The sequence below is a fragment of the Bradysia coprophila genome, unplaced genomic scaffold, assembly GCF_014529535.1.
Source record: "Bradysia coprophila strain Holo2 unplaced genomic scaffold, BU_Bcop_v1 contig_350, whole genome shotgun sequence".
NCBI classification, from domain to species: domain Eukaryota; kingdom Metazoa; phylum Arthropoda; class Insecta; order Diptera; family Sciaridae; genus Bradysia; species Bradysia coprophila.
Window position 1 is genome coordinate 11,125,462 of NW_023503608.1, and position 13,471 is coordinate 11,138,932.

General features: G+C 29.5%; 1 protein-coding gene across 11 annotated transcripts in view; it reads right to left on the reverse strand.

Annotated features, from left to right (window-relative positions):
* Nucleotides 1-3,640: 3,640 nt before the first annotated feature.
* Nucleotides 3,641-13,471, reverse strand: part of LOC119080990 (PR domain zinc finger protein 10) — a 74,594-nt gene continuing 64,763 nt past the window's right edge. For 5 of the 11 annotated variants that reach the window (XM_037189646.1, XM_037189640.1, XM_037189638.1 and 2 more), the window contains 4 exons: nucleotides 13,078-13,122; nucleotides 11,212-11,374; nucleotides 10,334-10,531; nucleotides 3,641-10,141 (listed from right to left, as the gene is read on the reverse strand). In XM_037189646.1, the coding sequence (XP_037045541.1) occupies nucleotides 8,913-10,141; nucleotides 10,334-10,531; nucleotides 11,212-11,374; nucleotides 13,078-13,122 (1,635 nt within the window). In that variant the 3' untranslated portion in view covers nucleotides 3,641-8,912. The remainder of the gene's footprint in view (nucleotides 10,142-10,333; nucleotides 10,532-11,211; nucleotides 11,375-13,077; nucleotides 13,123-13,471) is intronic. The other 6 variants (XM_037189645.1, XM_037189644.1, XM_037189643.1 and 3 more) reach the window with 4 other exon arrangements.

Below are 13,471 nucleotides of genomic sequence, written 5' to 3' on the forward strand. Positions count from 1 at the left end.
AAAAATGTACAATTCTTTTCTCATTTTCTTTATTTTCTAAAATGTATATATTAGTTGGCTTGGATATTCCATTATAACTTCTTCATTTTTTTTTGTTTAATTAGGTTTATTGCACCTGTGCGTTCTTCTTACGCTCGTAATTAATTTTTTTTTCTTTAAAATTTAATTAAACTTTCACTTTATGATTTCTCATATTAAATATTTCTTTTACCAATTAATGAAATTTTACTAGAATTTTCCCTCGAAATAATAAAAAAAAATCTTTATTTTAACTCTATTCTCTTCCTTTTCAAATCAAGTAATATGCTCATCATGTTTTTTGAATTTTTCTTCTTTTTTTGCAGGATTTTTAGGTACTAATAATGAAATATTTCTCATTTTTTTTCAAATCAATTTATTTTTTGCAATCATACATCCGTTCATGCATAATAAAAATATTCTATTTGATGATTTTGTATCTAATTCCATTTTGAAAACCAAATTTTTAGATTTCATTTGTTTTCACGAATTTTCTATAAAAAAAAATTGGAAGTCATTTTGAAAAGTAATTGCGACTACATTTGACTCAAAATATTTCGAAAGATTTTCCAATTTTTCTTGAATTGTCACGAAAAATCTTCCCATATTGAGTTAATCGTATCCAATATTTTAATTTAAAAATTTAATTTTGAATTTTACATCACAAAAAAAATCGCGTCAGCAAACTATTTTTTGAAAATTCAATTCAATTGTTCCTAAACAAAAACACAGAGCAACAAAACATTCGAAAACAACATGATCTAAAAAATACAAAAGAAATAATTTTTGTTGATCAATCAAATACAAAATCAAATGGCAAAGAGTTTTTCTGTTTCTTCAAATTGATTTCTTGCTGATAAAAATATATCTGTACAATGTAAAAACGAAATTGAATTAACACAAGTGTTAAAGTGATGACTTGCTGCTTAAAATTATAGATTTCTTTTCAGTTGCAATTTTAAAAGAAGAAAATAAAGAAAAAATTGACATACCTTATGCTATTTTAATTTGTTGTTTCCTCATTTTCTCAAAGGGAAAACGAAACAAGATGGCATTTTCAATATGTTTTAATTTCCTTGTCATTTTAAAACAAAGTTAAAAAATAAAATTTGCGTAAATTATAATTTTAATTGCGTGATAATAGACAAAAAAAATAATTAATTAACAATGATAACAATTCGACTCAATAGATTTAAACTATAGAAATCTTCCGTTTTCTCAATTGCAGATTACACTATAACCTATTTAGTAAATAAAACATAAATATATATTTTGATTGTTGGATTTATAATAAAAAACATTTCTAAATAAAATATTGCATCCGGAAGAATATGAACTTCAAAACGTTTTAAATGTCTACGATATCAATTTTCATGAACATCGAAAAAGAAATGTTTTCATTCAAATTGACTCACAAGTCTATATTTTATACGAAAAATCATCGTAACGCTTTGAACATTCTCACCAGTATAATCCCCTTATGCCAATTTATTTGAACGATACAAAATTAATGGGACAAACAAAATCAGATATATTTCATTCATTCACTCATTTTTCAATCATTTTTAAATTAATTCTGCGAATAAATCGTTGTTTTATAATTGGTTTAAAGAAAATGTAACGGAAATTTGGTTGTTTTTCCTTTTATTTTTTTGTTGTTTTATTTTCTGTATTACTATTACACTTTTTTGTTGTTTTATTTCTGTTATCGTGTGGGATAAAGTTTATGTTTGAATTGAATATCTTAATTATTTACTGTTTAATTGTTGTTTTGTTTTTGTTATATTGATAAAATTGATTATATGCTGGTTGACCTACATGAGCTATTGTACGAAAAATGTATGTAAGCAATGGAAATTAATTGGGAAATGAATAAAAAACACGTATTTGAACATTCACGATTAATAATTAATTCATATCTTCTGGTCCTGAATGTAAATCCGAAAATGAAAATTTTGTACGCTTTATTCATAATCCAGACAATGATTTTTTGTTGATCTTTCAATTTTTTTCTTTCTTTTTGTTTTAATTTATCCATTTTGAATTGATTAATTAATTTATTTTGATTTTCATTAATTAATTAACCAATCCATCGTCTTGTTTTTTGTGTGCAAATACGTCGCAGAGATGATAGTTACGATTTTGTCTCCTTTTTTTTAAAACTATTTTTACGAGTTTTCTTTACATTTATTATTCTTTTATGTTAAATTATTTTTTACTGATTTCCTGGTATTCATATACAGCTATTTAAGGACTCAATACACAATAATTACTTGATGTTTACTATAAATATTTAAAGTAGAATGTACATCAAGTAATGAAAAGAGCTTCCTTTTGGATTTTGGTAATTTGTTTTTAGTTTAATTACCAGTAAGCATTGTTACTGATAAATGTTTTTTGTTTTGTTTTATTGTTCTAAACGAAAGTGTAACTAATGTGTCATAGTGTCATTAACGGAATAGAAAAAAATTTTAAAAGAAAAATTTTTAACCATGTCTTCTTGTGTGCATTCAAACTAAATCGAATCTGTGTCCTGTTTGAGTATGTTGTTAATTATTGTTTTTTTAAAGATTTTATTTATAATTTTGTTGTTCTTTTTTGCATTTATTTATTTCATATGTAATCCAACGTTTTCTTTTTTAATTAATTTTTTTGTATTTTGTTTTTTTAATTATTTTTTTTAAATTTTATTTTATTTAACGAAATGAAGAGCAGTTAATTAAATGTATGGATCTTCGGCGAGTAATATGATTCGCATCTTTTTCCACTTGATATAATAATTAGTATTTAAATGTATTTTGTGTTGTTGTTGTATTGTGTGATTTATTTAAAAATAATAAAAAAATAAATTAAGAAATTGTTTTTTTGTTTATTTAAAAAATGTTTTTATGGTAAAAAGGTATTACGGGGCATATCGTATATACCTTATTGGGCTATTGCATTTTGTTAAAATAAAAATTAAACGGAAAAGTCTTTCACTTTTTTTTGTCCCAGAAGCTGATCTCTCGTTTCGGGCAAGTAACGAGAAACCGTGTCTGTTGATAAGTAAAATTTTTGTTATTCATTTATTGAAAAATGATAAATTCGATTTGTTTTATTGTTTAGATTATGTTGGTAAGAGAAACTTAAATAAAAAAATAATTTTTGTTTTTGTTTTATTTCTTTTTTTTTGTTTGGGCTATTGCAACTTGTCAAGTTGGTGTTGTTGTTGTTTTTGCTATTAAAAAAAATATTTTTTTTATAATAACAACTGTTTTATTTGAAAAACTAAAAAAATTTATTGAACAACTTGTTAGTGATGTTACTTTATTCGGGCTATTGTTCTGTTGTTTGTTTATTTCTATAAAAATTTATTTAATGAAAATATAAAATCAAAAGTTTTTAGAACTGATAACATAAAATGATATGATTTCACTTTTAAAGATGAATTTCAATGAAATCATATCACATTTTGGGCTATTGCAACTTATTTTTTTGTTTGTTTGTATTTTTACACAAATTGTTTTTTTAATTTATTTTTTGGTTTCCAATTTTCCAATTAGTTTTTCTTCGTTTCGTCAATGTGTATATTTTAATTATTTAATAATGTTTGATAAATCGCTTTTCTATGAATTAATTTTCATTTCATATACTTTGTGCTTATCAAACATTCCGGGCTATTTTAACTTAGATAACTGAATTGATGATGATGATTTTGTTTTTGTTGAATTACATATAGCATCTACATTATTATTATATTTCAATAACTATATTTGCGGTTTTTCTTTTCTGGCGGAATGAGTTAGTTCTATTCCGTTGATAATATATTTTTTTTCGTTTTATTTTTAATTTTATTTCTTTTTTTAGATTAAACAACATCAGTTTTTGATATTTTAAAACATAAACTGTGAGAATGTGTATGTGTATTGCTGCCAATATTCGAATATATTCAAATATTATCCAGCAATTTGGGCTATTGCAAATTATTTTTTTTTTTCATTTTAAAAATATGTATGGCATGTTAATTATCGTTTATTTAGTGTATAATTCATTTGACACGTCCGTGATTATCTTTTCATTTTTTTTTTATTAATTAGATCTCAATTCGATATGGATCAGAAATGGATCATATATTATCGTCATCGTCTGGGAGTATTATTTTTCTTTCTCAATCTTCTTTACATTTTACATCAATTAATTATATAAATTTATAATTTGTCTGAGAGATATTTCGCAATGTCCTTTCTATTTGTTGTTGACTAGTTTTTTTCTTGGTTTTCCTTTATCAATTGATCGAATCAACTTTTCGTTCGTCGTTCAAGCAAATATTTATTACAATTATGTTTGGTAAAACCGTTCTTGTCGCATGAAATTTTATGGAATGTGTGATGGTACGGGTGGAGGAATTTGTGACTTTTTTTTTGATGATTGTCAGCAGTCTCCAAAATCTCACAAATTTTGTGGTCACATAAAATTCCATGGGCTTAATGTGGTTCTTAATTATTACATTGAATATTGACAAACAGACATTTAATAAAAATTGTAATGGACAAAATGTACACTTATCAGAGAGTTTTATTTTATTATTTTGTTATAAGAAATATTTTGTTCTATAAAATTACAAAGATTTATATTTATTTCGTATATAGTATGCACAAAATAAATATAAATTATCATATATAATGAAGGGGTGCCGATAGCGTTTCCTTGGTTTGGAAAATCTATCGGTTTGGTTGTGTTTGGGGATTTCTATATTTTCATTTGGTTATCTGTTGCAAATTAACTGTAATTGTTGACTTTTTTTTTTCTTCTTTCGAAAATGTTTCTTTTTCTTCAAAAAGTTTAAATCAATATCGAACAGAAAAAAGGGTAAAAATAAAATTTTCTCCGAATCAATTGTTAATTTTGTCGCGAAATTTCTCTTAGTTTCGATGTTCCCATCTACAGGCGTTCTCCACTCATGGAAAACTTGAATTAAAAATTTTTCTTTTTCATTCAATTTAAATGTGAAAGAATCGCTTGATGGTCGATACATTCTTTCGATTACTCAATTGGACTTTATTTCTTCGATCGTACGAACCAAAATTTATTACGTCTCCATTGCATAATAAGATTGACATTTAAATCAAAGCCACAGATGATTTTCTTTGTCGAGTTTTAAGAATATTCTTCCTTAGAGGGATTTCTGGATTTTGTAACGAATTTAAGCGAATTTGAGAATTTAGTTTGTTTATGAATTACACTACCACTAGATTAGCTAAATGTAAAAGCACCGATTTTGAATGGTCTTTGCTAATTTAAATATCACCTGCCATTTTGCTATTAGTGAAGGTATTTTACAAAATTAGCATCGCTAATTTAACTTCGATTAAAATCATTGAATGTGGTTTAGGATGGGGATGTTTTCGAAAGTTAACGTGAATCAGAAATGAAATTGCACCGAGTTAATTTGGTGTTACATACTTTTAATAGGCATTTTTTTTAGAGCAAAGCATATCATTGTGTATTACTGACACTATCCACGGTTTACCAACAACCACGACCAAATCGAATATGTATTATAGTCTGTTGAGTAAATAAATTTTCGAATAAATCACTGAATCATCCAATTAATTGGATCGCCTATTGGAATCGATTTCCATACCAACGGATGTAATTATAATAATATTACTGTAGTGGTGGTCGGCGAATTCAGATAACTAAATTCTTTTATCTATCCCCATCCACTCTGTAATAAATGCACAACAACAATATGAAATTTGTTGCATCAAGATTTGATCTCAATTCGATGTAAATGTAAACCTGATGTGGTAATTAAAATGCAATGGAATAAATATAATGGGAGCGAGTCATACGGTTGAAGATTTAAAAAATTTATAAATTAGGTCACGTGAATTTCAAAATTAAAAAATAAATCAAAAGAATTGGACGTTCTATGTTTTATGAAGGATTAATTACAGATCACACCATTTAATACATTGCATTCACACACGACATTTGTACAGTTTTATGTTTTTCTTTTAAGTCTGTTTTTCAAAATCGTTTTCTTTTTAAATGAAGAATTTTTTCCCTTTTTGCGAATTGATGAGCACAATTTTTGTTGTAAAAATTAAATTTTGCGACGACTGTTGTAACAGAAGATTGTCATATACGTATTTTAGCGTCTCTGAATGAATATGACAAGTTAATTATTCTCTGATTTCTTTATCATTCCTAAAATTACTTTATGTAACATTTATAGCCGTTTTTTCTCTTTTATTTTTCTTTTTGTTAAAATAATTTCATTTACTCAAAATTGGTTTTGAATTATATTTTCTTTTTTTCATTTATTTAAATTTTTCATATTTTATTTTGTTCATTTAAATAGGAAACATTTTACCTATTTTGCTCATAATTTGCATTTTTTTTTTCTTTAAATTTAATATTTTATATTACAAAATCTTTAAAGAGATCCAGTCACTAAGACCCTGTGTGTGAGACAAAATAATAAATCGGGATACACAACTCAAGGACAGTTTGGAGGATTAAGAGCCTATTTCAATTTTATTGGTTTTTGTTTCTGCGTCAGTCGAAAAACAGTGTCAAACCCAGGTGGTTCAGTTTTTATTATGATAAAACGCACACAGAATTTTAATAAAATTTTATGGACTATCCGTGACACTATAACATCATATTTTTTGTACGTTTTGATTTTAAAAATGTTCAAATAGGTAAAACAACTAGTCACTGTGGTTTTTCTTCTAATTATTTTTGTGTGTTTTGCGGACGGAAATAGATTACGAAATAATTATCATCAATGACTGATCAATATGGGTTCGGTCTCGGGAGAGGTAATGAGAATTTTGAAGAAGGTAATGGAACAAGAACTTTAAATAGACTTTTTATCGGAGATATTGGAAGACAATAAGAAGTTTGAGAAGGCAAAAGGTTAACTAATTACGAAAAGAAATGGATGAAAGAATTTATAATTAAATGTTTTTTTACTAGAGCAAGAGGCTGAGAGCATGTCAATCCATCAAAAGATCACGATTTGAAACCTATGCAAAACAATTACACTACCCGTTACGAAAAACATTTGATGTGCGTGAGTTAGGAGAACCCTTACGAGGATAAACCTAGTGTATATAAGAGCCATAAGAGCCATTGGTATCAAATAAAGAATGCAATTTAAAGATAAATATTGAAAAGTCTTTCGTGTCAAACCACTCACATTTTTGAATTTTTAACTTATCAAGCACGACCCGCTTATCAATTCAAATTTTATTTTTAAATTCCATACCTCATTATGCCACCCATTTGGAAGTTCTAACATAGAAGTTGTGGAATCAATGGTCTTTGTAGTAGCTAGTATTACGACATAGGTCTCAGCCCGTGGCCTTTCGAGCGACTGATATGTGCCCCCACAGGCCAAAAGTTTGATTTGTCTTCGCTGTACAAAAAAAAAGATCCAAACAAAATGGAACCCATAAAGTAAACTATTGATCCTGATTCCATTACCTGAATGCAATTTTAATTTCGAGTCTGTTCTTTGAATAAGCAAAAAAAATTTGGTTATGCAGAGCCGTTCCGAGATTTGTTTAAAAATTTTAAATTTTGGGATTTTCTTCTGGTATTTAATTTCATTTTTATTTTAAATTTGTTTTTGTTTTTCGTAAAATTATCTCTCATCAAATCTTCTGAATTTTAGGTGAATATATACGTATTTACAAGTATTTTATTATAGTAATCTATCTCAAAGAGTTTTTCTTTTTTCTTTATATTTTTAAATGCACTCACTCTTAAGTCTAATAAATTTTGTTGTTGTTGTGAAGTTAATGTACATTTTGCATAAATATAAATATATATATGTTGATTACATACTTATATATGAGTCTATACAATTTAATATAATCTATATGTACACTTTTCATAGCAAGTTCTGTTAATTAATTAATTTATTTTATTCTAATTTCTCTTCTTTTCTTTCTCATGTATCGCTAATATGTTACTTTGTTTGATTTAGTTCAACGATTTTCTCTTCAAATAAAATTCTAGTCATCAAGATGGTATTATCTAACTCGATTTTTCGTTTTTAAGAATATTTAGTAGTCGATGATGGAATAACCGGATTGCATTTCACTTAAAAAACCGATTTTAATTTAACTTTACAATCAACACGAGACATTTTCACGAAAAAGAATTTCCTGAGAAAAATCCGATCCATTCATATCCATTTAGGAAACTATACAAATGTTTCAAATGTTTTACAGCAGTAAATGTTATACATTATCGGTATGAAGAAGAAGGTAAAAGAGAATATAAAATGCTGTGTGGTGGCTCATATCAAATGAACTTTCAATCGAAATGTTTGTAGAAGCTTTCACAACTTACCGAAGATTTGTTCAGACGGAGCCACCAGTGCACGTTGAACCATGTGTAACGTTTTTTATTCTTGTTTCAGCAAATGTATGGAAGAAATTCTTTTGGAATATGCTTTTGGTTGATTGTTGTTTTAATTGAATTCAATTGAATACGGAATATCCATCACCGGCAACAAATTTCTCAATTTTTAAATATTTTCTTTTTTTCGACAACGACATGTATTTCTTATAGTTTATAACGGTTCACTGGTAAACTCAACATATTGGACACAAAATGCATTCTTATCTGATTTTTTTTCTTCAAACACCGACAAAAATCTAATCAATCCTAAATTTTACTTATATTTTCAACATATCCGTTACAACGGCCACTACATTAAATCTTTTTAAGTTTGATTCAAAACAATTTTTTTCTTTCATTTTTGTTTACAAATGCGACAAATGGTTCAGTGATTATTAACTCACTTTGAGATCACTTCGTTGTGGAAATAGACTCATCGGTTGTTGTTTGTCGCATGCAGCCGCTGTAAATTTCGTTCAAAAAAAGTTAAAATCTCATGGATTGTGTGAGGATTGATGTTGCTGCGATTGATTGTGGCTGGCTAATGAGAATCCAAGCGCTGCTCTTGGATCGCCACCATGCAATCGTAGTGCCTGCTCAAGTCGTTGTTCCTGCAATCGTAATGCATCAGCCATATCACTGGTTACTTGTGATGGTGTTTGAGATTGAGGTGGATTTTGTTGTTGATTTGTTGAATTTGATTGTTGCTGGGATTGCTGTTGTTGCTGCTGCTGTTGTTGTTGATGCTGCTGAGATTGCTGTTGCGATCCGTTTGTGTTGTATACAACATTTGAACCTCCTTGTCCGCCAGTTGAATTACCACCAAATGCACCATTGTGATGACGTAGCGAATTATTGACATCATTTCGTATACTATCAGTAATGTTATTGGTGTTGTTGCTGTTCGAAGCAGCCACGGCAGCTGCTTGAGATACAGCTAGTCTTAGCGCTGCTTCTGCTTGAGATCGTAGTATTGCTTCGGCCTGATGCATTCTTAATGCTGCCTCAGGTGAATTTTGCTGATGCTGATGGTGTGATTGATGTGACATTGGATCGCCCATTGTCGATCGCATCATTGAATCAGCCATTGAAACTCGCATTGCGTTCATAGCCGCTTGTGCAGCAGCTGATGCTTGGTCATTTGTTATTGGTGGCGAGGCACTTGTTCCTCCCGTACTTGAACCGTTATTGATATTCTGCTGTAATTGATTTTGCTGCTGTTGAGACGCCACTTGTCCCATTCGCATTGCAGCAGCCAAATTGACTACGGCCGCCTGAACTGCCGACTTTGAATCAACACCAACACCAGGCGAACCCAAACCAGCTGCAGTCATTAAAGCCATTCGATTAGCAGAATGTAGGTCGTCGACACCATATTGCTGATGTAAATGACCATTGTTACCAGCCCGAAGAATATCACTTAATTTACTGCTACAGTTATTGTTATTGTTGTTTAGGAGGCCAGCTCCTGGATCTGATCCCGCCGACGACAGTCGTCCATTGCCTGACGAACTATCTGAATGAGCTGAAGGTGATGCACACATTGAATTTTGTCCACCGCCACCCATTCCCAATAAACCAGAACTAGATGCAGACACTGCAGCTGCTGCTGCTAAGATTGTATCTCTTTCGCGTCGTTCTGCTGCAGCCCGGGACAAAACATATTGAGCGGCAAATTGATGTTTTGGATCCATTCGCATGTGCTCCATGTGCGTTAGTAGTCCTTGAATTATAATAAAAAATTGTGCGAATTTTTAGTGGCGAATTTTACGATTAAACACAGCGAGAGAAACTAACAGTAACAAAAGAAAAACTAAACTGAAAAAAGAAGTCAATGAGAAATCAAAAAAAAAGATAGAGAAAATACTAAAGAAAACGTAGTCCCCTTAACCGGTATTATAATTGTAAACCTTACCTCCTTCATGTGTAAACACGGCTTGGCATACTGAACACGGCCACATTCGTAGGCTGGTAGTTAACTGGGATGTTTCGGGGTGACATGCCAGATGCTTACGCAGCGATCCTTCGTTGACATAATGCTTTCCACATACGGGACATGGGTGGTTGGCCGTCCGTCGTTTGGCTAAGTATGGGTCAGTTGGTGATAAGCGAACAAAAAGTACAAGGTCAATGCGATAAGCCCACCATAGTTTGGTTATTTATGTTTTATAAATTCGTTTTTGATGAGGAGGACGTTAAGTAGGATCGTAAAGAGGGAAAGATGGACAATACAATATGAGCCAAAGATTAGGACTTCTTTTTCCTGAAATTACTGAAAACTACCGAAATTTATCAAAAATTTACGGAAGAAAATTTCTACAATTTTCAGCACTTTCAGTACATTCAATTCCCAATAATAACACTGAGACAATATAAAGGTATTAAGGTGTAAAGTATTATACAGAACACACACAAACTCAACATATTTGATACTGAGTCGCCAATCACCGATAGTTGTTTGATAAATGTCTCAATTAGAATGTCGAAGAAAGAAACGTTTTTCAAAGTAGTACAACATTTTCGTTCTTTGACTAAATTTGGTTGAATGGATGGAAAACTGAGTTAGTTAACGAAAGAGGGAAAAAAAATTTAAAAACAACAAAACTGATGATCACCTGGGATATACAAATAAAACCCAGCAAAAAGCATAATAAATTAAAAAAAAAATATCAAAAAAATATTAAAAAAATATCAAAAAAATCAGAAGTGTTAGTAAAAACCAATCTAAACCATAAGAAAACCAATAACGAAAAACATTTCTACGTAACACTCCAGGAAGTGTTGGATACTTACTGGCTACCCCTGAGGCGTTCGGATCTTTATGCGTATGTTTCATATGTTCCATTAGCGCTTCAGCGCCCAAGAATAATTTATGGCAAATAGGGCAGGATGTTGCATTTGGACCACCGATTAGAGCTGCATGTTGTTGTAGTACACCTAGATGCAATTGCAGTTCCTGCAATTCGAAAAATGAAGGTCGTAAAACCAAATAAGCAAATTGAAAATCATTTATAACACTACTGACAATTAAATATAGCAACATCTTAGTATTAAGTAAACGTGTCAAGCGTACCTCTAATTGACGACCTTAGATTAATAATTGAAAATTATTATATAAAATTTAAGATGTTTTTGCATAAATAAGCCTGACCAGTACATACCAGTCTATGGAATTTTAAGTGGCTTCTATTTGTTATAAATAGATTATGCGACTCTTGAGGAACGGATTTGGTAAAAACTTTTATAAAAAGGAGACGATTGATCTAGAACTGAAAATACATAAGAAAACCAAAATACTTTTTAGAACCACATATTCATCTGTCACATACAACGACGACAACAATAAGCACTCAACTTTGTTTTCTGTTCCTATTATATAGTAGAACATATTGAAGTATCCTATCAATGAAGTACAAGATTTTCATCATTGTTTAAATAACAGAAGTAACAGATTTACTGATTACATCGCTGTGCTGTGTGTGAAAGGATATATAGCTATAATACTTCAATATAGAAAAGCTTGAGAAATAACTTGGGTAACAATTTTTTGTCTGGCTGTCTGGCCTGATTAAAAAAAAACGACGGATCGTTCAACTCAAACAAACATTGACATAAGAATTCAAATTAAAAAACTATTAATCCGAAAAAAAAGAACAAAAACACTGAATAATTCATTCGGTTGTTACTAATCCATCCTTTATTGAAATCAATTCAATCAACTTTTTTTTCTACAAAGTTTCCAAAAGTTAAGGGATCGCGTTTTTTTGCTCTTCTCCTTTTTTTTAATACGAAAACAAAATAAATTTCTGTTGTACTTGTTACAATTCAACAATTATATTTTCCTTTTCATTTCTTTACAACAAAATAATCAACACATCGTCATAGCTACATAAAAAAACGCTGATATATGTCACGCATGACAAGTTTCTTTACATACACACCGTTTTTTTTCCGCAACTCAACACAAAAAAAAAGTTCATTTTCCCCCTGTGTCAACACACATATTCCCAATAAATACTAACGTTTAACAAAACGCCTATTTTTTATAGCACGCACGAATGACGTGAATTTATAAAAAAAGCCTCTAATAATTCCGTGTTACGAAACAAATGAATTGGGTACAATGTGTTACATGTGTAGATGAACATATTAAAAAAGCCGATTGATCAGCGACCATATTGAAAAAAATATTCAACCCTCAACTTATACGAAGAGAAAAAAAATCGAGTATAAATATGAAAGGCCCTTCCTTCCGAATCATTTGTTAAATAGAAATTTACATTTTAATGTACAATGTTAAAAGTGTTTGAATAACATCGCTAAATACTCTACGGAAGAATGTGTAAAGAACTGGAAAATGTGAGTTTTTTTCCTCTGTACAAATAAAATTGCATGCGAAATGCTGTGTATACAGTTCAGACGAAATTTTTATTACAATTTTTTTTCTTTTACTTCTTTTTTCCAAAGAAATTGGGGATGAGAGTCAATAACACTTTAAATATCGAAAAAAAAATTGGTGAAAAAAAAAATATATTTTTCAATTTTACGAGTAAAGATTAAAGGTTTGTCGACTGGTTCTCGTTACCAAAGCCTTTCGAAAGTTAGATATGTGTATAAAAGAATGTAATATTTATATTGAAAGATATTTGCTTGACGTACTTGTTTCTGTTGAGCTTTTCGTAGATCGTATCCGCTGAGTTGACACTTGAACAAAAAAGACAAAATTATAATGAAAATTTTGTGTTGTGTAACTGCTGACGGTGTGGATAATATATGGTTCAATAATAATAATAATACTAATGAAGTAAACTGTAAATTATTTTTTTTTCCTTTCCTTTCAATGCCATATATTTCAATGGGATAGTAAAAACAACATTAAAATGTAAAAAATTTCAATTTCAATTCCCATCAATGTGCATAAAAATTATCACAAACACGCCATTTTACTGTTCAAATATTGACACCACTTTTATTTAAATATTTAAATTGATATGGTAGAGTGAAGGCAATCGTCGCGTTTTATGCTAATCTCACTTCTAAACAGCGAAAATTT